General features: G+C 47.0%; 1 protein-coding gene across 1 annotated transcript in view; it reads left to right on the plus strand.

The window, feature by feature from the left end:
* The window catches only part of SYNE3 (spectrin repeat containing nuclear envelope family member 3), a 153081-nt gene extending 134065 nt beyond the window's left edge, over positions 1–19016 (plus strand). Inside the window, exon 19 of the mRNA XM_084839744.1 lies at positions 18314–19016. Coding sequence (XP_084695870.1) covers positions 18314–18364 — 51 coding nt within the window. The 3' untranslated portion in view covers positions 18365–19016. The remainder of the gene's footprint in view (positions 1–18313) is intronic.
* Positions 19017–26115: the final 7099 nt, after the last annotated feature.

Below are 26115 nucleotides of genomic sequence, written 5' to 3' on the forward strand. Positions count from 1 at the left end.
AGGGAGAAGCCGCCGTCAGCCCTCCTAGCTAACGGCTGAGCACTTCCTTAACAGTGCCTGAATTGCTGCACACTTTTGGCTAATCATCCCACTCTATATTAGTATAAAAAAGTATGCTATGTGTAGATGCACTGAAAGCAATTTAGAGGTGTGGGAGAGCAGAGTAGGAAAGGGCTTTATCCTTCCAGGAAAACGTTCACAGTTGAAAGGAGCCTGCCACCTTTCCCTGTGGTGTGTATCTTTTGAGCCCAATTTTTCTAGAGTGGTACAAAATGGCCTCTCAAAATTCGCCAGCCTATTTGTGAGCAGAGAAATTGGGGGGACAATTTCACCGAATTTCTCCTAGGGAAGGAGTTTCTCACGGATAGGGCTCACTATTGGCAGGGGTTGCAGCACAGGTTTGTTCTTTTTTTCCTAAGGGTTTTTGGATTATTGGACTGCTTCTGTAGGTGGCAACTAGGGATGGGCAGATTCCCTACCTGCTGGTCCGGGTAGAAATCCGCCCATGGGGGGGAGGCGATCCGTCCCTCCCCCCGGCATCCGTCTGAGCCGGCTCCACTCCCCGGCGATCCTGTGGAGCCAGCTGCCAGCTCCACATAGCTGGCGATATGGCCGGCCACCATTGCCGTGCCATATTGCTGGCTGAGTGAGGGCTAACTCCAGACGCCAATGGCGTAGTGGACGCCATTTGCGGCCGTAAAGCTGTTAGAGTAACCTAAATGCAGCCATTTATGGCTGCATTTAGGTTACTCTAACAGCTTTACGGCCGCAAATGGCATCGACTACGCCATTTGCATCACTGTTTTTTCACGCGATAGGCTAGCCCTAGAATTCTCTGCCATCCCTAGTGGCAATAGCGTCAACTGTGTTGAAGCTTCCACTTTTCTGAGGCAGAATTTTGAAAAAAAAAATGGTGATATTTTTGAGCCTACCTAATCCCTGCGAGGTGGCCAAGGGTGCTGTGTGTGTGTTCTCTCTCTATTACACACCTTTCCACTGCTCTGCAGCCCCCCAGGCCCCCTGCACTTCCTGAACTGAAAAAGCACCATGGGAGGAATCGACTCAAGGTGTCTTCCTCACAATGGCTTTAACTGAAGTGTGGGAAGCCAGGGAGGCTACAGGCTGCCAGAGAGATTATTGTATAATGACAGACAGGACCCTCATGCGCATTCCTCAGCCACCTCATAAGTAAGGAAAGCCCAAGAACCCCAAGCCCATCCATGAGAATTTCTCTGAAATTTCTCCTCCTTTGAATTTGTTTCCAGCAGCCATTTCTTTTCTATCAAATTGAATGGGAATGGTCAAAAAAATGTGGGAGAAATGTTCGGCACAGCACCAAATGTTTCTTCCCCTCCCCTCGCCCCTGGTATCCTGTCAGCTCTGTAGGAGACTTCCCCGCCCCCGACAGCTTAAAGGATCGGGGAGAGGCTGGAGTTGGGGTACGTGTACCCTCAGACACACATTCCCCAAGGCCAGTTTTCCACACACAGCATCCTCTAAGTCAGGGATGTTGAATGTCTTCCAGCTGGAGGGCCCAATGCCGTTTCAGTGACGCTCTCGAGGCTGCTTTCCGGGGGGGGGGGGGCTAAGGCAAATGGATGGGGCAAAAAGACACACATATTGTAGGTGAAAGCTAAAGCTTAGGAGAGGCATTTCAGTTTTACAGAATGGGGGGGGTGCAAAAGCTGTGGAACCACCAAAAAATGGGTGGTTGGGGGGAAAGACAGTGAGTCCAAGGGAAAGGGACATGACCATTCGGTCTAATTTCTCCCTTGTCATCCATGACTTTTTAAATCAGATTTTTATTTGTAATATCTGTTTGTGTGGGTGCTCGTGCATGCATGCATGTGTGCACGTGTACGCGCGCGTGCATGTGTGTGCATATGTGCATTCATGTGGGGGTGTGCATGCATGTGTGCACGCACGCGCACGCGCACACACACACACTTTTCATTTTTGAAATGGTAACCTTAGTATAATTTAAATTGATACAAGGTTCAAAGCATTCTCATGGATGCAACTGAGGACCTGATGAGCAGAACGCTGGAAAGGCAACTGGACCCCTGTCTCAGCAACAAACCTGGCCTTCCTGTTAAACATGTCCATGACTGTTCTGTGGGCATAGGAACATAGGAACCTGCCTTATACTGAGTGAGACCATTGGTCCATGTAGCCCAGTATTGTCGACACTAACTGGAAGCAATAGCTCTCCAGGGTTTCAGGCAGGATTTTTTCCTGCTCTACCTGGAGATGCTGGGGATGAAACCCGGGATATGCTGCATGCAAAGCAGGTGCTCTGCCACTGAGCCATGGCCCCTCCCAAAGGCAAAGGGGCATGTACTGTCTGTCAAAGGCTACCGGAGGAGTAAAGAATGCTCTGTGTGGATTCCTTGCATGCAGCTGTGTCTGCAGGGAAATGAATGATGCCTTTTGTTGTTGTTGTTATTATTTGTTAATTAAACATTTATAGTACTTAGGTAGAATATGGTAGGAAAACACCTGCCTAGCTTGAAGGTTTATAAAAGGAAAGGTGCTTGCTTCTTTTGAGATCCATCCAGCAATTCTAGCCTTTAGTTCAAAATATAGAAATAAACTCTGAAGCCCAAAAGAAAGGCAGCTTCAATGATGCATTTCAGCTATATGGCAACAGGCAGACACCACATATTGATGTTCACGGCTGCTCTTCACTGCACACTCAATCCAGAATCTATCTGCTTGCAAGGATGCTGTCACCCTTGCATAAATGAGATAGACCCGAACTGGCAAAGTATTCCGATGAGATCATGGATTTTCTCCTTACCTTTGCATGCAAATGCACCTGCCTTCTGTAACTCGGAATGTAAAATTGCATTGCCCCAGGCCTCTTAGGGAATGCAAAAATGTGAAATTTGCAAGGCAAAATTTTGGGGGTTTGTTCTTTAATCCACGTCTTGGCTGGCTAAATTCTCTGCTGAGATGCCTGCTAGTTGAAATGGACAAACTCCACGAACAATCCAAGGTAGAAACCAGCCCCAGTCTCTGAAAGACCTTGATCTAATGTATGAGTTGTAATTGACCGTGGCACAACGAAGTAGAAAATCGTTATTGTGTTCCGTGCGTATTTATAGGAATTACCGTAGTTCCAGCCAGCAATTTTGATTCTATTAAATTCTATTGAAAACAGGGTTTGCAGTGGAGAAAATATGTTCTCTTATAAGAAAACACTCAAAGAAGGCCATGACCTATCCTTGCATGAGCACAGTGCCTGAGCACAGAGGAATCAGCACAGGGCTTAATAAAGTCTTGTTACCTCCCTCCTCTGTTCCTCAGCTTCTCATATCCCGATCCAGCTCTTCTTTCTCAGGCCAGGTCCAAGGTGGTTAAGTTCTTGTGCACCTGGATGTTCTCGTTAATAACCAGCTTGCATGTGCTTGACATGCATGCATACCAAGGGGTTGGTGGAATGGTAACAGGGTGCTGCTGCTGAACCCAGTGCATAGATTCCTCTACAGCAGGGGTGCAGAATCTCTTTCAGCCCAACAGCCAAATTCTTTTTGGAGAAGCCTTCGGGGGCTGCATTGCAATAGTGGACAGGGCCAAAGGCAAAAGTGGCAGAGCCAAAACACTAGACTATCTTAGCTTGAAGGTCTGATTGCCAATATATAAGCCTTGGGAGTGGCATTTCAACCTTTTTGAATGTAGGGAAAACTTTGCAAAACTTGGGAAACCACCAAATGACCACACTGGGAGACAGAGGGCTTGGCCGTCTGGAGAACTGCATAGAGCCAGATTGGGACCCCATGTGGGCCAGATATGGCCCCCAGAACTGAGGTTCTGCACCCCTGGTTTACAGTGAAAGTCCACCCAAGTTGATGGCCATAGCTCAGTGGTGTAGGACATTCTTTGCATGCAGGAGATCTCCTGTTCATCACCATCTAAAAGGGTCTAAGGTAGGGATGGCATGGGCACCTGATTCCATCTGGGAATCAGGCAGAACCCCCCTCCCGCTCGCCAAGGCCCTTTCCCCGCTTACCGCCTGCCTGCGCTCAGCAAGAAGCCTGCACTCATCCCAGTGGCCTCATCGGGCTCCATGGTCAGCATTTTTTGAAAAACAAATTGGCAATCACAAAAATGCGCATTTTCACGCATACGAAAATATGTGTATTTTGGCGATCGCCATTTTATTTTTTTAAAAAATGGCAACCACACTCAACAAGGCCACTGGGGTGAGTGCGGGCAGCTCACCAAGTGTGGGAGGGGCTCAAGCACAGTCTGGGGACTGGCAAGTGGGGGCAGGGGCTGAGCAGGCACCCAGAGAACCCAGACGGGGGTGGGTTAGCACATACCTAGTCTCAGGTAGCAAGCCCGGAGAGACCTTTGGTCCTCCGTCTGAAAGTCCTTTTTGCCTTTATTTTCCAAACGTGTCTAGGCAAGCCTCACCATAGCCTCACCCCAAAGCGATGCAATTCATTCCCCCCTGCTAAGGATGAAGATATTATGCATCACTTTTTAGAGCAGGGAGGCCAGCATTAAGGGAAGATGAGGTTGCCCTTTAATTACAAAGAAAGAAACTGAGGACTAAACTACATGCTACATTAAATTTGTAGAGTGTAGCTGATCTTAACTTTTTTTACTTTAGTGTAGGCAAGTGGGGGGTCCTGTTCGGATTGGGAGCACCCCATGGTAGTAGGGGAGGTTAAATTTTCCCACCCAGTCACTCCCCTCCCTCACACACACACACACACACACAATTTGACCCTAATGGTGCCAGTGAATTGAGACACTTACACTCGGGTTTTTTTTAATAGGTTAGAGTCACCGACATGGTATACATTTAATATAGCCTGTAGTTTAGCCCTCAGGATTAGGCAATGGGCGTTTTTAAATGTGTGTGTGTTAGAATGAATTCGACTTGCACAAATACACAGTCTCAAAGTTCTCCCCACTCCGGGAGAAGCCCCCATATGCAGCAATTGCAATCTGTCCACTGCAATTGACAGTCTGTCAATTCCCATGTACAGCTATCTGTCAAGCCCCCCTCAGCACCTGCTTCTGCCACGTGAATTGCCACAGCAAACCGGATAGGCACTAAGGCGTCACTCTGATCCAAAGAAATTACCAGTGGAGGCTGGTCGGTCTGATGTCAGTGGGGCGGTGGATCTGCGCTGGGTTTCAGTCAGAACTCTAACAGAGCTATCCAAGGTACATAAGCACCTTGGATAGTTCCGTTAGAGTTCTGACTGAAACCTGGCGCGGATGCACTGCCCCACTGACATCAGATCCGCCAGCCTCCACTGGAAATTGCTTAGAGGGAAATTACCCCAGGGGTGGGCAATTTGTGGCCCTCCGGATATTTTGGCCTTTCGTTGCCATGATCCTTCTCCATAGCTAAGCTGGCTAGGCTGGATGAGAGTTGTAGGCCACCCATGACTGGAGTTGTTGCCCACCGCTGTCGTTAATGCTTGCACTTATCTGGGCTTGGAATCTTTCGCTACTCACGATGGATTTAGGAGGCAGTTCTGCGCCTAGCAAGGCTGCTTCCAAGGGACTGAAACAGCTTAACTGTACCCAGGACTGCAACCTAGATTCCACGACAAGGCCTGCATTCTGCTGTTGAAAGGAAGACCCTCGCAGTGAACCATGAGGGGGGTTCTCTAAGGCCAGTGGGCAAGGCCAGCTTGGTGCTCCACATAGGAACCTGTTCGGCAATATTCCACTTTATTGCATGAATCCAGCAGCTGTTCCTGCTGCTGCCATTCAGCTTTTCTGTCTCACTCTGCCTGCTCCAGACCTAGAGATGGTTTATCTGCAGAGGGGATGATCATTTTAGCAGCTGCTATAGCCTTTAATCGCCCTCCCTGCTGACTGATGCAGTGGTTTTCAAATATTGCCATGGCTGCCTCTTTCCTTTGATTTTTTTTTTTTGCTCTGCAGAATTAAAGAGGCGAGTATATTTATACAATGCAAATATACAGACAGCCCCATTCCTTTTCTGCCATTCCTCTATGCAAAATTCTGCAAAGTTTTTGTTGCAGTCTTTGTTTCGTTGGAGGGCGGGAATCTAGCATTCGATCTCCCTCTTTTTTAAAGAGAGGGGGGGGGGGAAACAGTCTTTGTTCTGTTTAGTTTAAAACTTGAGCATGTGTTTACTAAAGGATTTATCAGAAGTCCCTGAAGGATCAGAGTTATCTTGGCAATGCTGGACTCGACCTGTAGTCTAAACGGCACCATCATAATTGCACAAGGGATTCACAAGCAACCCATTGTTACTTTCTCCACTTTGTCAATTGCAAAGGCCAACTGGTCGTATGTTTTTGCAGGCTGCTTCCCGTTAGGCATCTGCACGCTACTTGCAAGGAGAAAGGAAAGTGGTGGACCTAAATGGGAATGTTGAGAAGGGAAAAACCAGTACGTAGAGCTTCTTTACACAAGTGATTTATTGCACACTCGTGATTGGCCACTCACGGAAGTTTGCAGGTCCTTTAGGCAACCACGTCAAATCTCCAGGACGCCTCACGTGCTTTTCCTCATTAATCCCGCTTTGAAAAGGCATGGAGATAATCCGATATATCGGCAATGCCAACTAGTGGCTGTATAATAAAACATATAGAAAATGTGCCTTCCCCCATCCCCCGCCTGCCCCTGGGGTGCCGCCTTCTCAAGATTCCTCCATGCCGCTCCGTGTCTCGCATGGGGTGATGGCAGGCACGCCAACCCATCCTTCATGCCGTGCAGCGGGGCTCCCTCTCCCAGTGGCGGGGAGGCCCCACGCTGCCCCTCACGGTCCCTCCCCCAAGAAAGCATGTCGTCAGGATTGATTTTGAGTGCAGGGAGATAGTTAGCAGCTCAGATTCAGAAGAGGAACAGCCAGAACCAGAGGATGCATTTTCCCAAGCCAGTTCAGATATGAATAGGCATGCTTCTCAGGTTACTAACTCCCAGATGGCCAGGCCTGAAGCCCCCCCTTGTCCCCCTCTGTAAGAAGCCAGGAGGAGGAGGAGAGTGGGGGCTGTGACCTAAGGGGTGCTAGACTGTGGTGCAGAGCTAAGAGGGAACCATCAGGGGCGGAGCTCAGACAGTCGACCCGGTTAGCGATGCGTGAGAGGCGACGTAGGGAAGCATCACTGGAAGGGTGGGACATCCCTCCCTAAGTTAGTCTAGCCAGCAAGCCTCATTTCAAACTGCAGGCAATGTCGGTGTTCCCATTTGAATCCCCTGGAGGCATCCCTTGGTAGCCTGAGCGTCTTCGGGGGTTTGCATCTGTAATTAACCTGTTGATAAGGAATTAAAGGCATGAGACTGAAGCCTCTCTATTTGTGTGTGAGATTGCATCAGGAAAGAGGGGGTCTAAGGGAAATGTGACGCATATGTCCACCCGTGTGAAGGAGCAGATATTCCAAGGAACACATTCACACCTGTGGATTTCCCTCTGGAGCTGGGTATATTTCCCTGTGGCATGGGGGAAGCATGTATGTGGTAATTCCCACAGCAGCAGTTTTTGTGGGAGAGGAGGCAGGGAGTCATTCTCTCATTTTCCTGCAAGACGGGATGGGGGGGAGGGGTGTTTATTCAGCGGAGGCTGGTTGCTCCAATGTCAGTGGGATGGTGAATCCTTTCAGAGTTTCAGTCAGAAGCAGTCAGAACTCTAAAGGAGCTATCCAAGGTGCTCACAGCTTGGATAGCTCCTTTAGAGTTCTGACTGAAACTCAGAACAGATTCACCGCCCCACTGACATCGGAGCCACCAGCAACCGCTGTCTTTGCCATCAGTATAGACCCTTTCCTAGTCTGTCCTCCCCACTTGATCGGCATGAAGGTTATCTACACATGGACATCCCACTTTAGATACATAGGGAAGTGATCCTTTTCTAAAAATACTTTTTTTACCATTAAATCAGAAGGGAAGGGTAGCGTTTTCAGCTGTGACTCGCTTTGTCACGTGCCTTTACAAGCTCTGCCATGCCTTTGAAGCCCAAAGTCCATGTTTCTTTAGAGCTGCTGGGAATTGGTGAACACCCCACAATTAGACATCATGGTACAGCAGGATCTTTTTTTTCCAAAATGAAAGAACAGTGGTGACTGTTAACAGGCTGCTAGAATAATAAGGCTTTTATCAGCAAGCTTTTTGCAAGCCCTTGATCAACACGTCCTTCCAAAATGAATGTAAATTGGTTACAAAAAGACATAACAAACTCCTAGAGGGGAAGAAGGCGAAAAAATGATTTTGTCCCACCCCCCTGCCTGGTGCTTTTGCTCCTGGAGCCAACATTTTCCTGTACCCACAGTTGTTACTGAGGGGATTTATGTTTCGTGCAGCGAGGCCTGACAAAAATCTAAGCATACCCTTTGTCGACTCCAATAAGAGTAAAACACCCCAGGCTTTGGACCGCAGTGCAGATACATGTGTCTCTTTGCTCCATAAGCAGAGCCTAACGATTGCTGTGATCTGTGTATAATAGGAAACGTCATAATTGCACTATTTAAAGAAAGGTGACATTCCACATCCAGATCATTTTCCTGCACAGCTTTATTTTAAAAAGAAGAATGCTTTCCAGAGAAGCAGGGAGAGTTTAGAGGCACTTATTATGCTAAATTTCCCCTTCTGCTGAAGTCTTATCCTGTCATTTTCAAAGAATACCAAATTTTCGTTCATTCCGTCTTTGCTATTGGGATTTTGCTGGATGTGATCCGTTTCCTATTATGCTGGCGGATTTGGCCACCTGATATTTTTCATTTGAATATTGTATTATTCTTAGGGATGGCGGGCAGAGAATTCTGCCATGGACGCCAATGAGGCCAGATTCTAATGAATCCGGGCCCCTGGAGTCTGTGGTGGAACGGATCATTCACCTCCGCCTCCCTGTGGGATCCATCCAGGTCAGATCCCTGTCCACGTCGAACCTGCGGAGCTGGCCACCAGCTCCGCAGGGCTGGAGAAAGTCGATACGGCCAGCAGCCATTGCCGTGCCTTATCTCTGTGTAAGTCAGTCCCCCAAATGCAAATGGCGTAGTGGGTGCCATTTGCGGCCGTAAAGCTGGTCGATTAGCCTAAATGCAGCCATTTACGGCTGCATTTAGGCTAATCGACCAGCTTTATGGCCGCAAATGGCGTCCGCTATGCCATTTGCGTCCCTGTTTTTGGCTGTGATAGGCTACGCAAATATTTGCATAGCCTATCACGTGAACAGGGATGCAAATGGCGCCCACCACACCATTTGCGTCCAGGGGACTGACTTACAAAGAGATATGGCATGGCAATGGCTGCCGGCCATATCGACTTTCTCCAGCCCTGTGGAGTTGGCGGCCGGCTCCGCAGGGCTTCGAAGCGGAGCCGGCCTGGACAGATCCGGGGGGGGGGACGGATTAGCTCCCCCCCATTGAGGATTCCAGGGGGAGGAATGGATCACCTCCCACCCCCCGCAGACCCCCAGCGGACTGGAGGTAAGGGATTTCGTACATCCCTAAACATTCTGAAGTTTCATGGATGCCCATGGAATTATGTTCAAATTACCAGGGGCCTTCAACTTTTACGTAGAAGTAGGGATGTTGCGGGCGCTTGACTGGGTCCGGGAATTCGTCGGGCTACCCCTGCTTGTGACCCCCAGACTGCGCTCACCAAGACACACCTTGTTCACCCCCCGCTCGTGCTCCCCAGGACTCACCGCGATCCCATTCGGTGAGCACCCGCCATTTTCGCGCCTTTGATTTCTATGTAAAACAGGAAGTTAAAAAATATGCATATTTAAATATGCGCAGTTTGGAGCTGGGAAAGCTAAATAAGTGCAATATTAGAGGGATTATACCTCTAATGTTGCGCTTATTTAGCTTTCCCAGCTCCAAACTGCACATATTTAAATATGTGCATTTTTTTAACTTCCTGTTTTATGTAGAAATCAAAGGCGTGAAAATGGCGGGCGCTCACCAAACGGGATCGTGGTGAGCCCAGGGAACTCACCAAGCTCGTGGGCGGCCTGACCATGGGTCCAGGGGGTGCGAGCAGGGGCGCTGCTTCGGCGACTGCCTGGAGAAACCGAGCTAGGGTGAGTTCTTACATCCCCAGAAGTACAAAGCGAATTGTGAAAAATGGTGATTACCTGGGTGCGTATCGACATTGCAAACACATCTCTGAATGCTTAACCATTCTGGCTTCCTTAGATGATTGCCTGGAGACTCCATGTAAGCCACAAAAGAGGGTAGGTTTCTTCTTGTTACAAGGCATACCATGCTACTACTCCTGGCATTAAAGGCACAATCCTATACATGTTTAGACAGAAAAAAAAGTCCCATGGCAGCTCCCAGCATTCCCCAGGCAGTAGTGCTGGCTGGGGAATGTTGTGACTTGTAGGACGTTTTCTCTCTAAACATGCATAGAACTATGTCTTTGTCTCAGTTTTCAGGACTTATTTATGTATTGTGTTTCTGCCCTGGGAATTGTTGCCTGATGGTGGCTTTTTCCTGTGGTTTTTCCACTCACTCATGAACTTTACTGGATATTTTGTCACTGTCACCAACGTGTAGCTTGTGGCAGATGGTAGTCAAAATGATTTTATGAAAAATCATCCAAAGGCCCTCTGCAAAGGACACTGAGATGCGATGGTGGAGTCGATGGTCTTATAGGCCCCTTCCAACCCTACTATTCTATGAACCCCATCATGATAAAGGTCCCTAGAACAGAGATATTTGGGGCAGAATTTCCCACACAGCCTCCCTTACTCATAACATTTTATCCAGGACTGATGTTCCAAGGTGTAAACGCTTAGAGACTCCCAGAAAGAAATATCTTGGAATCCAAGCATGTGAACAAACCTTCAGCCATTCACACTGCTTCTCAAAATAATGTTATTCATCTCTAAAGCATCTCAACTAACTTTTTGCACTGATCCTGCATGCCAGTATCTCGATGCACAATGGTAGCTGTTTGAAATGTTATTCCAGAGTTAAAAATAACCCAAGAACCCTGTGGCTAGCAAGTAAATTGTGGCATAAGCTTTTATGGATGCATCTCATGAAATTGGTTCTGTACCGTGAAAGCTCACGCTACAATATATTTGCTATTCTTTTAGGTGCAGTAGGTGCAGTAGGTGCTTCTAGGTGAGGCTTTTGCTGTGCAGTTGCCTCGCCTCAAGCACAGAATTGGGGTGGGGTGGGGGTGTCCAGACAACATTGTCTTCCATATGTCACCCTCCTGTGTTTTCCCGCCATTTCTTCTGGGTGTTTTTCTTATCACACAACATCCTTTAAGGAGGGAAAGATGGAATAGCTGCACCATGCCTTTTGATTGGTGCACTAGGACCCACCTACCCGCCCCTGTCTGGAAACACCCTTGATTGTTTTGGGAGATCAGACCACTCTGAAATTACTGGAGTTAGTGAACTTGGAAACTGCATGAATCTCTCTTATGAACTGGATCATTGTTTTAAAATCCTGGACAGCAGCCATTATAGGAACATCTCATGTACTATAGTACCCATCTCAAACTATAGTACATTTCATGTACTATATACCTCATGCATACTACCGATCTTTATCTATCTATCTATCTATATCTATCTATATCTATCATGTATAGTACCCATCTCATGTATAGTACCCATCTCATGTATAGTACCCATCTCAAACTATAGTACATCTCATGTACTATAGTACCCGTATAGTACTATGGTGCCTATCTCAAACCATGGTACAGTACCAATGCCTGCCTAGGAATGCAAGCCATTGAGCAATGTTCCTATACAAGTTCAATTGAAACAATACCTTGAATGGAGGTATTCAAGCAGAGACTGGACAGCCAGCTGTCAGGGATGCTGTAAACTGGATTCCTGCATTGATCAGGGAGTCAGACTTGATGGCCTAAATGGCCCCTTCCAACTCTATGGTACTGTGAAATATGGTCTTGAGTGTGAGCAGTGCCCTAATCCACAGAGATACGATTGCACTTTAAACTGCAGGGGCACAAATTACCATTGGTGACACTGGAGCGTAAGCCAATTGAGTGACCTGTCCATCTTTACTTGTTCTAATGCTTTTGTAATGTCAAATACAAACCATTTGACTTCTGTTCAGTGGTTGAGCACATGCTTTGCATGCAAAAAGTCCCAGGTTCAATCCCCACCATCTCCAGATAGGGCTGAGATTAAATCAGAGATTAGCCCTGATTAAAACCCTGTTACTGGAACCTCCCTGCCCCCCCCCTGACTGTTATCAGAACCATTTTGCACTACAGATTTGGAAAAGAGTTATTAATGACCAGCAGATGTAAAATGCTGAACGGCCCATGGCCCCATACTAACTTGATTCAGCCGGAGTCAAAATGCTATAGGAAGATGTATAAAGAACAAATCTGAATGGGCAAGCTAGGCTGCAAATGCAGATTGTGATTGATCTAATGGCACTTTTTTTTTTAGTGATTTCCTACATGCTGCCTGCTACATTTGGTGGAATGTTTATATAGGTTTATATACGTGTATATTCCACATATTAAACCACATTTTCTGCCTTGCATTAGTCGTAAGAGATAAGGAGATGCAGTGGAGGCTGGAGGCTCTGATTTCAGAGGCCGTGAATCCATTCTGGATTTCAGTCAGAAACAGACAGAATTCTAAAGGAGCTATCCAAGGTGCTTAACCCTATTCCCAAAATAGTTTCAGCACCTTGGATATCTCCTTTGGAGTTCTGGCTGGTTCTGACTAAAACCTAGAATGAATTTACAGCCCCATTAAAATACAAGCCACCACCCTCCACTGAGTAGATCATAGAATCATAGAATAGTAGGGCTGGAAGGGGCCTACAAGACCATCGAGTCCAACCCCCTGCTCAGATGTGTTATATTGAATCAGTCCAGTGGTCTACCTGGTACAGGACCTTCCAGTCAGAAGCTCCGCAGGGACTCAGAGAGAAGTCCTTCTCAACCTGGTACTTGAGATCTTGAATTGGAGATGCCATAGATTGGACCTGGGGCATTCTATATATACAAAGCATGAGCTACAGCCCTTCTTTCAACATTCCCCTATAATCCCATAGTATCTCACGTTACTGGGCACATGTCCATGACCCATGAGAAACTGCTTTTACTATCACAACTTCACCCAAGCAACCCTGGATGTTCTATTGTTGTGAGGGTGCTGCAAATGGTTAGAAGTTTACACACACACACACACACTCCCTGAGTCCCTTCACACAAAACAACCATTCCCTGGGTTCCTTGGTTGATGCGACCCGTGACTTAAATGTATGTTTCAGTCTGGTTTCAATCTATAGTGTAGACAGACCCATCGCGCCATGCAAGCAGACAGCTGGAGAACACGCGTTGGTGGTGCAGGGGGGGTCTGTACGGTTCAAGGGGCCATTTAGTAAAAACAATCCAGATGGCTGAAGCAAGTGTCCATATTCCTTGCCTTGCCTTGGCAGTCATGGTCCCTGTAACAATGGGCTACCAGGACAGACACCTCGTATTCCCTGCTAACACCGCACCTTTCATATGTGAGTCCTGGATGCACCTATAGACAAACATTCTCATCTAGGGACCATTTCCTTTTCTCAGTCATATGGCATATGATTCTCAAGTGCATCTGTAGTTAATTAGGCTCATTTTAAGGTAAACAGTACTGTAGCCAAACAGCTGCCTCTCTACATGTGCAAGCGATCACAGTTTATATCTGCTCCTAGACAGACTTTGTGGAGCAGACCTTTCCTTCACCTTTCTGGCTTTATACAGAGAAATGCGGACCATCCTAAATCCTTCTTAAAAACAGTGGCCTTTTGAAGTGTTGCTCCTAAAAAAAGGACAATCCTTCCTGCTCGTATTCAATGTAACTGGTATTTTTTTGTAAATGGCGACGCGCTTTATGTTTGGAAAATTTTTAAAATGCATATATTTTTTATTCCAATAAATGCCTGGCAGTTTGTAAGCTGCTGCCATTGTTCTTGTTGTGAATATTATCTTGCGTTTCAAGAGGGAGGCTCGATACAAGGGCTCGGGGAAGTTCAGGCGTCAGAGAAAAGGGTCGTCCACGATGCAAGGATGTTGAAAAATAAGTAAAGGGTGCTAACTTTGTTGCAATGATAAAGCATCAGTTTGGAAAACTATTGATTATGGAGAAAGGTAATATAGTAGTCTTTAGTGGGCATCACGGATGCTGGGGAAATTCGAGACAGATTAAAATGAGCTTAGATTTCTAAGAATCCAAACTGCGGGACCTTTTCTTCTTTACTTTCCCGAAATGTACGGGTATTTATTCGAAGGAAAATACGCACATTTCTGCTGAGACTGGTAAATATATGTGGGGAAAAGTTTAATGGAATGGGGACAAGATGCTAAATGTTACGTACTAAGGTAAATTATGTAAATTGTTGCGAACCCTCTTACAAAATTACTTGTGTATTTTTTCACATGACCAAAAAAATCCGAACCCATCTGTGAATGGATGATGGAACAAAAGACACCTGGCAATTGCAAAACACAGGTGGAGCAGATGTTACACCATCTGTACATCTCTAGTGGGCACTATATAAATATGGAACAACTGGTGATCACAGACTTTGCATGTTTAGAACACTTAGGGAGCAATCCTATCCAGATAGGTGGCCACCTCTAAACTTGGAGGTGACCACCTATCCAAAGCAGGGCAGGAGAAGGATGGAGGGGATCGTTCCCTCCGCATTTCTCCTGCCCTGCTTTTTCTGCCAGACAGCCGATTGCGGCTGTGTAGCCACAGGAGCACGGAACGGGGAAGGAGGCTGCTGTACGACACATGGGATGTGTCGTACAGGCAGCTACAATCTCCCTGCCCCAGAACTCCCCCAGCCATGCCTCTTTCCAGCCTCTCCACACTCCTCTTGCGAGTGTGGAGGACAGGGCTGTTCCGTGCTGCCTCCGAGGCAGTGCAGAAGTGGGGGGAGGTCGATTTTCCGGGAACTGATCTTGGCGTGCAGGCTCCGAGGTCGGTTCCTGGAAAACAGGATTTCCTAAGGCCGTCTAGCTGCTGTCTAGCATCCAAAGGATTGCTCCCTTAATGTTGAAAAGAAATATATTTGGATTCTTCAGGCCTGTGTAACTATCACCCAGTTTCACATTTATATTTTCGGAGTAATGAGTGGTGGCGTTAGCCCCACATCCCTGGCTCCGCGCTCGTAAGAGCAGCGTGGAGTGGGAGAAAAGGGGGTGTTCCTGGAGGCGGGGAGGGGAGGTGACTGTGGAAGCACCGTTATGATGCTTCCTATGCGCCATCCGGCCTCCCCACACACACAGAGACACTCCGACACACCCTGGCTAGACAGCTGAAATTGGCCATCTAGCTACAAATGCAGGATGGCTGGAGCGTGGAGGAGAGGATCTCTTCTGTGCTTCGCCTGCTCTGCATTGGACAGGTGGCCGGCCATCCCCATAGGATTGCGCCCCCTGTGTGTGTGTTTTTGCTTGTATAATAATAATTTTTAAAAGGCCAAGACTGGAAGGTCCATCCATCTCTAGGACAGAGTGGTGGATGCATCCATCATGGTGGCTACGAAGCACACTTCTATCCTCTCCATTTTGGGAATCACTGATCTCCTCTTTATTTACAAAACAGTACCACAGATGGTTGTTTATCCTGTTGCCACAGGACTAGCCTTAGTATTTCAAAAATCCTATTTAACCCAAATCTTTCCTCTTTGAGTGGCATCCCAGGGCAGTCATTGACAACAAGTGCTTACTATGCTGATTATGGCAGGAGTGAGCTTTTTCCTCTTAGAGCTAAGAATGTTCCATTCCTTCTGTCTTCTCTCATTAGTTTCACTGTACTACACCAGGTGAATAAAATGACAGAATAGCCTTGGCTGCCTACTTTTGTGCTGTGGATTTCTATTCATATACTGGCTTGCTTGTGAAGCTGGAAGGCTTTCTTTTACCAAAAATAAAGAAATGGTACAAAAAGGCTAAGAAACGTGGTTTGACCCTCACAATTTCTACTGAATTGAATTGGAGTTTTGGAATTCCTGTCAGAGGCATTCCTGGAAACAAGGCCACACATACAGAAGTAATTCAAGGCCAAGTCATACAGCATTTTGTAAAAGCTGAGGCATAGGCAGCTGTCAGAAGTGAGCCAGGACTTAAACAAGGGAGTCAGAATTGAAGAACAGGGAAACACACCACAGCTGGGATATCATATCTCCCAACCCTCAGCCTTTTCAAGGCACAGGAGAAGACTCTGATGAAGATGAAGATTAGGCTTCTTTTCCAGGGGAGAGGTAGTCAGTTCTGTATTCATGGCCCCCTTGACCAGAAGACATGGCCTTGCTATCATCCTCTGAATCAAAGGAGGAAAACATCAGCAGAACCTGTATCTCCACAGCCTCTACAGAATCAGGTGAGAGCCTTTTAACAGTCCAGCCAGCTCCTCCAGAGGGCTGGGGAGCTAACCATGCTACAGATTGTGGATGCATAAACAAGGCCTCAGTTTGCTCTCGCTTGCTACTGAGACAACATCCTCCTGTTTCTAGTAGAAGAGAGCTCCAGCCAACAAAGCTCCCTCTGAGCTATCCATGGTCCTGTTGTAGCTGCCCTTTACACAAGAGGCCTTCTGCCTTTACTTAGCTTGCTGTGCCTAATGCACTTACCTTGACCAGACTCTACCTACCTCAGTCAACTTTCCTTGCCTTGACCTGACTGTTTGATATAGACTGCTCAGATATGATGACATTAGCTTCCCCTGTGAGCCTTAAGTATCCACAGGATGGAACACAGGAAACCTGATGTTGCTCAAGCAAAATCCCTACCGAACGAGGAAGTTTTTCATAACCCTTCCTCTCCAGGAGGGCCAGCCTGGATGGGTGGGCAGAGTGAGTCCAGAGCCTGAGAATATTGCATTTCCAGGTAGACATTTTGGGGGTTCCTTTGGGGTTTCCCACATGGAGCAGCTGTACATAGAAACAAAAGTTCATGGTTCTAATACTGGGAGTTCCTGACACATTTTTAGGTGGTGAGATGTACATTGGGAGAACACAATATGACGTTTTCCTCCTCTGGAAGAAATGTCAAGTAATCATGTATTTTGATTCCTCCTGATGTTTTACATTTTACCTGAGGTGTAAAATGTATGGTTTACATTTTACTATGCTAAAATTCAGCTCACATGGCTGAACTTTGTGATGGTGTGGAAAATTAGAGTGAGGATGTATTTGCACAACCGTGCACCCAGAGGAGGGGTTGGATCCAGATTTACATTGAACCAGCTCCGCTGATGGAAACAGACTTCTCTGCTCCCTCCTACCCATAGTAGCCCCTCTAGCCCCTGAAAATGCCACACAGAGAGTTAGGATGCCTTGCTGAATGGGGTGAGTTGTGGAGGGGGATCCCCAAAAATTGGGCAGTGGGAATTCCTGCAAGCACAGCCTTTCTTCTCATGGGAGGCAGATCCTGGATCCATCCCAAGAAATTAAATTAAGCAGCTTCTGTCTTTGTTCCATTAATTGCAAAGGCAACACAACTGGAAATCCATTGCTCAGCATTCTAACCAAAACCTTTGATGTCCATTGAACTAGCTGGACTAACTGGATTGTTGCATTTGTTCAATTGTGCATGTATTACGTTGCTTCAGTCCTGACACAGTGAACTGTAAGGGTGCAATCCTATGCATGTTCAGACAGAAAAGAAACCCCTACAACTCCCAGCATGCCCCAGCCAGCCATGCACATAGGAGAAATGCACATACAGTGTCTATCTGCATTAGAAATTCCCCATCTGACCAGGCATGGTCTTATAGTGGAGCCAGGGCTTGCAGGGTCGAAGTGCTGGGACTTCTTGATTCGCAAGGCCGACGATGTCATCCACCACCCTCCTCAGGCTTCCCTGTTCCCCAGAGCTTAGCTGCAATACTCACAACACCCACGGGGGGGGGGAGGATTTTCTCAGAAATAATACGTTGTCATGAGATATCTGCCATTTGGGGGTGGTTTGGATGGGCGATGAAGACTCATTCACTTTACAAAAGACCTGCTCCTGTGGAGATGAAAACTGTTAGAACTGGTTTGTTGGTGTGGATCATCACAGCACCCTACATTTTTGGACTCTTCTTGGGGGTGTGGCTGTGGGGGCCATCATGATGAGGACCTGCACTTCAAAATCTACCACTACACACCCAGTAGATGTATGCATATGGAGTCCTGTTTTTACTTGTGAATGACCCCTAGCTGGGTCACAACAACTGAACCATGGAATGTACCATGCACCTTTTATTTCACATATAACTTGGGTCTTACGCATTTTTTTGAAGTGGAATACCTTTCTAGAATAATCCAGCAATTTCAAATGCTGAACTATTAATGCTCCTCTTTCTTTTTCTTCTTATCTCCATTCAAAGACGCCATCATTTATCTCTGAAAGTGACATGGGACAAAACTGCCAAATGTGAAGCAATAGCAATGAAACAAACATTAACCGACAGCTACAGAGTTGTTCAATTATGCTCAGAATCAATCATTTAGCACTGAAATCTGATGTTGTCTAGAAGGCTTGGCAGAACGTGACATCAAGAAGAAATTTCAGGCAGAGGACTTATATCCCCCCCCCCATACCACAAAACCGCTCAAGTTAATATTTCAAGCTTAATTTTATTTCTCATGACTTCATGAAGGCAAGTCTCCCCTTCCAACTGTGCAAAACCACTCACAATAAGCCCATATTGCTGGAGTGGAATGAAACTGAAGTCTCATCCAGTTTTACTGTAGCATTTGTGGCATTACCAAGGTCTGTAATATAATCTTCTTCAGTGAATACACCAAACAGATGGTATCAGCTGGGATGCACTGTACTGGCTATAGACCTCTTGTTACAGCTCCCTCAGTGGAAGCCCTGTTCATAAATTGTTCTAATGGGCTGTTTAATTTTTTTCCCCCAACTGTGTGCATGCACTCCATCAGAGTAATGTGGGAGAGATGTGGTTAACAGTGTCCATAAATATGTATTATTCCCATCTGCTGTGCATTACAAATGCACTAAGTATTTCATGCCTCGTTTTTCTTTTCTTTTTTACTGTACAAGCAAATAAAAAGAGAACTAATCTTTTAGCTGAATGTTTCTTGATTGGCAGTTTGAATGTATACATAATATAAAAACTGTTTAGCTGCCCGTCTTTGGGGTGGATGGGGGGGGGGGTTGGAGGATCCCCTGACGGCTATCAACTGTACCAAAGAAAGTCTCCATGAACTTTTAAAGTGACTCTCCCTCTGCTCCTTCAACTATTGATGATGAAAAATAATAATAGTCAAGAACTGGAGATGATGGATGATCTGTTCAATCTGCTGGGACTTCCTGACTTCTGAAGAGATAACACGATGAAGTGAAAATGGAGACAGGGAGCAGATCCTGACTGCTTGCCAGCTGGGGATCATTTGGAAGACTTGGGAGCTCCCTAATGGTGTTACTCCTCCCCATCAGCAGGACCTTTTATTACCATTGACCCTAAGCCGCTTTATCACTATGGAAGAGTTTTAAGCATTGCAAGGACACTGTGTAGCAAGCATGAATTAGGGTCCACATGTCAGAGTTGCATGCATCCTTTGCACAGTGGTTGCACAGCATGCAGAAGATGCTTATCTTTGTACATTTTTAACTGTTGTGGAGAATGTGGACAGGGAGACATTTTTTTCCCTCTCTCATAATACTAGAACCCAGGGTCATCCCATGAAGCTGACGGGTGGGAGATTCAGGAGAGATAAAAGGAAGGGGGGTTGGACTCAATGGCCTTGTAGGCCCCTTCCAACCCTACTATTCTATGATTCTATGATTCCCACGATGCATAGTCAAACTATGGAATTCGCTACCACAAGTAAGGATGGATGAAAGTCCCTTACCTGGTCCCGCAGCTGTTTTTGGTGTGGGGGGGAGGCGCTCCGTTTCTCCCCCTGAAATTCTTGGTGTGGGGGAGGCGCCCCACCCCTCCCAGCTGAAATTCAGGCTGGGGGGAGGCGCCCCATCCCTCACCGCCGAAATTCAGGCTGGGGGGGAGCGCTCCATCTCCCCGGCCACGAAATAAAAAAGTAAATTGGGGGGGGGAAACGTGATAGGCTACGTAACGATTTACGTAGCCTATCACGGCTAGATTTTCAAAGTCAGCCGTGATAGGCTACGTAAATCTTTACGTAGCCTATCACAGCTGACTTTGGGGGGGGGAAGTGTGAAAATAGCGTTGCCCTTATTTTCGCCATAGTCTACGTAAATCTTTACGTAGACTACCCGTGCCCAAATAAGGAACGCAAATGGCGGCGCCCATGGACACCGCCATTTGCGTACGCACTTTTTTTTTTTCAAAGTCAGCCATGATAGGCTACGTAAAGATTTACGTAGCCTATCACGGCTGACTTTGAAAATCTAGCCGTGATAGGCTACGTAAATCGTTACGTAGACTATCACTTTTTTTGTGTTTTTTTTACTTTATGGGGAAATGGCGGTGGCAGCAGCCGGTCGGAAGACTGGCCGCCACCCCCGCCGAAATGCCGCCGAAACACCGCCGGGACCCGCCGCTGAGAAGGACATTCGACAGAGGTAAGTCCCATCCCGGGGGAGGCGGGGGGAAGAAAATTTCCCCACCAATTTCCCCACCAATTTCCCCACCTGGAGATTCGTGGAGAAATTCTCCGCAATCCCTAAGACATAGTGATGGCCACCAATTTGGATAGCTTTAAAACGGGGTTAGACAAATTCCTGGAGGAGAAGGCTATCACTGGCTACTCGTCCTGATGGCTCTATGCTATCTCCAGTATCAGAGGCAGTAAGCTTATGTACACCAGTTGCTGGGGAACATGGGCAGGAGGGTGCTGTTGCACTCATGTCCTACTTTTGGGTTTCTTGTGGGCAGATGGTTGGCCACTGTGTGAACAGAATGCTGGACTAGATGGACCCTCGGTCTGATCCAGAGTGGCTTTCCTTATGTTCTTATGTTAATTGTGTGCATGTTTGTTTAACTTCCAGACACACATTTGGCAACCTACCATGGCTTCCATGGTAGACTGCCTACCACGGTTAAAACACCCGTGGCTTTGTCAATTTGCAAATTACAAAAGCATGCATCTTCTGGCTGCTGCCCGATCTGCATCTAAAGAAAACCTGTGGGGAGGTATAGGATTTTTATCATCATCGAAATGGAATCGCCCTATGCCCAGGGATGAGTGTCATGGGAGTACAGAAATCCTGCAGAATGTGGTACACGTCATGGAATTCCGCATCCTGAGAATCTCTGCTTTCTTTAAAAAGCAATTTTCTAGTCCCTATTGGAAAATATTTGCTTTCAAGTATGTGGCCGGTGGCTGGTGAAATCTCGTAAGTGAAATAATTGACTGAAATATCCAGTGGTCAGGGATGAAGCTTTGGAGCCCTACAAAGCTCCTTGACTAAATTATGAAAAATAGTTTGAAATATGGAATAAAATGTGCAGAACAAGACACAAATTCAGTAGTTAATACAGGTCACAAATGGTGCTTCTCTTGGCGCAGAATAAGCACGGCCCTACATATAGGAGGTTAGTCTGCCCTGAATACAAGTTTGCATCCAAACAGCAGAAATGGAAGCACAGTCTCAGTTCCTGCTGGTCAGCCCCATGGGAGTCTTCTGTCTGTGCTGGTTCTGTGTCAGTTTTCATGGCAGGAAAATGGTCCAGTGTGGGACTCCCACAGAATCATTGATGGACTATGCAGTCTGTTGCCTCCTGTAGTGAGCACATTTGGGTAATTAGGTATAAAAACACCTGCCTGTTCCCCAGGACATTTTACATATATCCAGTGTAAGAGGCTTTAGAACTCTGTGCAGGATTGATACACGGGGGTTGGACTCGATGGTCTTATAGGCCCCTTCCAACCCTACTATTCTATGATACGTAGCCAGCAGAGGCTTCCAGTGAGAGGCCAGTGGGACACAGACAAAAGCGAGATAGATGAGAGCCAGGTTTGAAACCTGGGAAGACAGTCTACCCACAGCAAGTAACATTAAAATTAAACTGGGAGGCAAAGAATAGCACAGCACTGGAAGCACAGTACAGGAAGTGATGCAGCTGTACAGACTGTTGCTTAGGCAAAGGCCTAGGCCTGTCCTGGAAGTTATATCCCTGGAAGGGTCACATACCAGTGACCAATCCAAGAGCATCATGGTGAGCACAAGGGAGTCCACAGTGTAGGGTTACTAGCTTTCTAATAGCCCTGCTCCTGTGCGTTTTCCTGGTGGTTGCCAGGAACACGAATCATGCTGACAGAAACAGACACTGTGAGCGCATGTATGCACACTCATGCGTGTGTGCAATATAATATACTTCTTCCGTTAATGTTCTACAGTCACTATAGTGTAGGGTTTCCACCTTTCTGAACCCTGCTCCTGTGCGTTTTTGTTTTTTGTTTCAACAGCAGCCTAACACAGAGACATCCTGGCGTGGAGACAAAGTGATGAGGGAAGGCTGTTACAGAAGCAAGACCCACCTCCATTAAGCAACTTGCAACAACGGTTTATATCTAGAGTATAAGACGGGGGGATTGTAAACCGAGGTCATGTCAGTAAATTCTGATGCGCTGTGGAGCTTAATGTGCTACTTTTTTAAAGTTCAGGAATGTTGAATGATGAGTCATACAAATTTAGGAAGTAGTGCAGTGAGAATGCAAGTGAACCTGGCAGTGTCTGATCCGCTGTCACTGATAATACCCACACGAGATGAGAGTTATGGGTTCTCCCTCCCCACCACCACTTTTTTTTTCTTTTTGTACAAATGAACTGCAGCATGTATGAAATCTCTCCAGGCCATCTGTGGCAGTAATTCATTTAGCTGCAGGTTTACAAATATGCGTGTGTGCGTGTCTGTGTATTTCCCCACAACTCACTCAGAGCTGTAGGGGAAAGGAAAAGGGTGGAATAATGGGTTGAGAAGAATCTGCAACCCATGTTTAGAAATTATATTTCAATTGTCACTTTTGATGGATCAAGTGCTGGACATGCAAGCGGGGGAAAGCCATAGCAACTAGATAAATATGTTTTTAAAACATTCAACTTTGATACATTGGAGGGAGCTGCAAACCGGGGGCTGGCCGAGACTGAAATTATGCAGGCGTTCCAGCTCCTCTGAAATTGTTTAACTTGGAGGAAATGTTCCTGGAGATAACTTTGGAAGCGCAAGAGGAAGTTTCTCTTCATACCCAACAAAGCCCTTCTGATGATGGGTCATGATTACCTTTCTTCATCATCTGTTCCTCTCCAAGTGCCAGAACAAGTTAAGGGCTGATTTGCATTAGAGCAGACAAGGCCGCCAGCCAAGTAAACAGCAGACACTTGGCTTCAGCCTTTCAAATGAAATAAGCACCAGAGTTTATGACCTGGCTAAGAAGAAGCATGTCAAAATGTAGGGTTTAGGTGGTTGTTTTTGCAAAACTAACGCTCTTCATCTGACTCAGGATCCTGCATGGTCAGTACTTAGCCAGCATGCTGTTCAGACAACTACAGATCAACACTGAGGAAACTCCAGGTCTGTGCAGATGTTCTGCAACAGGCTAACCCAGGTAGCAAATTTCTCATGGGTCTGAAGCATAACCTCTGAAGAGGAGGCTAATAGAAGATTGCAGTGACTTCTTTCACAATTAGAAAATTTACTATTTTGAGAGTTACAGGAAGCCAGATTCTGGCTGAACATCAGGAAAAATGTCCTGACTGTTAGAGCAACATGACAATGGAAGCAATGATCTAGGGAGGTGGTGGGCTCTCCCATGCTGGAGCATTTAAGATGAGGCTGGACAGCCCTCTGTCAGGGATGCTCTGACTTAGATTCCTGCATTGAGCAGGGGGTTGGATTTGATGGCCTTGTAAGCCCCTTCCAACCCTACTATTCTATGATTCTATGAGATTTAGGGAGCAATCCTATGCCCCCCAGACAACATCTGGGGGGACATATGATTGTTTGGTTTCCTGACTCCAAGCTCATAGACAGGGCTCAGAACTCAGAGCCAGGAAACTACACTCCCCTCCCCCTCCCCCTCCCCCTCATAGCCAGTGCAGAGAGAACCATGCCAGCTACCTCTCTGCACTCGCAAAATGAGTGTAGAGATGGGGAAAAGTGAGTGTTCATGGGGAGGGGAGGGGAGGGGAGGGGAGGGGAGGAGAGGAGACTGAGGACATGGGGCTATGAGGTATCCCCAGCCATCCCCAGCCTCCTTCTGTCCCCCTCTCCAAAGCCTCCACTAGAAGGGCAAAATTGGCTCCTAATCTGCATAGAATACTCAGAAGCCTCTGAGTTCAGGGGATTACGAGTAGCCAGGGTGCATCCCATAGGATTGCACCCTTATCGATTGGTTTATTTTACATTTTATTAATTTTCCAGATACAAAGACAGACAAACATACATACGTACCAACAAAAATATATCAAGTTTAAGTAAAACATGTTTCCCCCCCTTTTAATTTACATGCAAAAATATGAGTAGGATCCATTGGCTGCTTGGAGATTTTCTTTGTAGTTCTCCATAATAGCACATTATATTTAGAGAGCACTCCTATGGTCCCTGGGCGAGCATCCCAGAGACCATAGCTCAGGAGACCCCTCCGAGGTCGGAGACAGTGCTCCGACCTCCGAAGGGGGAGCCAAAGATCCGGTCCCAGACCCCTCTCACTCACAGTCGGCTGCTGCTTCTATGAGGTCAGAAAAGTGGCCTTGGACAAGAAGGAAAGGGAGCATTCCGGTGGGCAGGGAGGGGATCAGACTGGAGAGGTCAGGATGCGAGCTATTCTGTGCCTCTTCCCACGTCCATCCCTCCCCCTCCAAAGCACTCCAGCTAGACAGCCTGAAAAGCCCATCTAGCGAAAATACAGGAGATTGGAGGGCAGGGAGGCAAAGATTGCCTCCTCCACTCCTCTGGTCCTGCTTTCCTTCAGCCCAGCGGGGCATATGAATCTTGAAAGCCTCCAAGTTTGGTGGCTTCCAAGTGATGAGGGTGCAGTCCATAGGACTGAGCCCTTAATCTCTTTCTCATAATTTAAGGAAGGGTTTTGCTGCATATATGTCCCTGATTGGCATATGAAATAAAATCATGCTGTATTGTATAAAAATCAGATATTTTAATTTTTTTTTTAAGGCAATCGGCAGGATGTGCCCATAGACTTAGATGCAAATAGTCAGGAAAATTGTGTATAAGCCTATGGACACATAGACTTCGACGCAAGATTTATGGCTCTATTTTGCATCTAAGTCTACAGGCACATCTTGTCGATAACTTTTTTTTTTTTTAAGAAAAGACATGGAGATTGGCTGGGACAGGGAGGAGGTGAACAGCTCTGGCTGGCAAGAAGCAGCCGAGTGCCATTCCGCCTCCAGTCCTCCTGGAGCAGATGTAAGTGGTCCTGATCCGCTGTGGATTCCTGAGGCCAGATTCCAAAGAATCCAGCCTCATTTGAATCCACAGAGGATTTCTCTGACATCCCTAACCCTGTCCCCAAATATGCAAAGGATTTTTTTTTTAATCAGATAGTGGGAGATCTGAATCCAATGAAAGACATAAATATTAGTGCTGTGTGCCGCTTCAGCCTGAGGCCCGAACCCCGAGTCGAAGTGGGCTGCTTTGGGCCACTTTGTGCCCCCTCCAAGGCAAAGCAGAGGGGGCACGAAGTGGCCCGGAGCAGGTTGGGGGCTCGGTGCACTTCGGCCCCTGGCCCAGCCCCCCGGCGCCTCCAGATCCTTACCTGAGCTGCATTCTCCTTGCCGCCACCTCTGCTGCTGTGCCGCCTCCTGAGGCCTGGCTGCGTGGTGACTCTTCCAGGGAGTCGCCATTTTAAAAATGGTGATTCCCTGGAAGAAGAATCACCTTGTGTCCAGGCCTCAGAAGGCAGCAGAGGTGGCGAAGACAGCAGTAGCAGGCGGAGGTGGCGCAACGGAGAAGGCGGCAGAGGAGGCGGCAGCCCAGGTAAGGAGCTGGGGGGGGACCCGCTTGGGGTTCGGGGCCGAGGCAAGTCGCCCTCCCCCCTGAATCTGCCCAAGGTGGATTAGGCCCACCCACAATCAAAAAATCATAGGTAATATCAACCAGTTTAGCAAAACAATCATGAAACATAGCAGGCGAATCAATATTTGGCCCACATACATTGGTAATAAAAATTAATTTGCCCATATACCTTCGTACCGAGATCAAAAAATGCCCCTCAGTAT

The sequence above is a fragment of the Heloderma suspectum genome, chromosome 1, assembly GCF_057233095.1.
Source record: "Heloderma suspectum isolate Gila_16-S chromosome 1, 16-S_ref, whole genome shotgun sequence".
Classification (NCBI taxonomy): Eukaryota; Metazoa; Chordata; class Lepidosauria; order Squamata; family Helodermatidae; genus Heloderma; species Heloderma suspectum.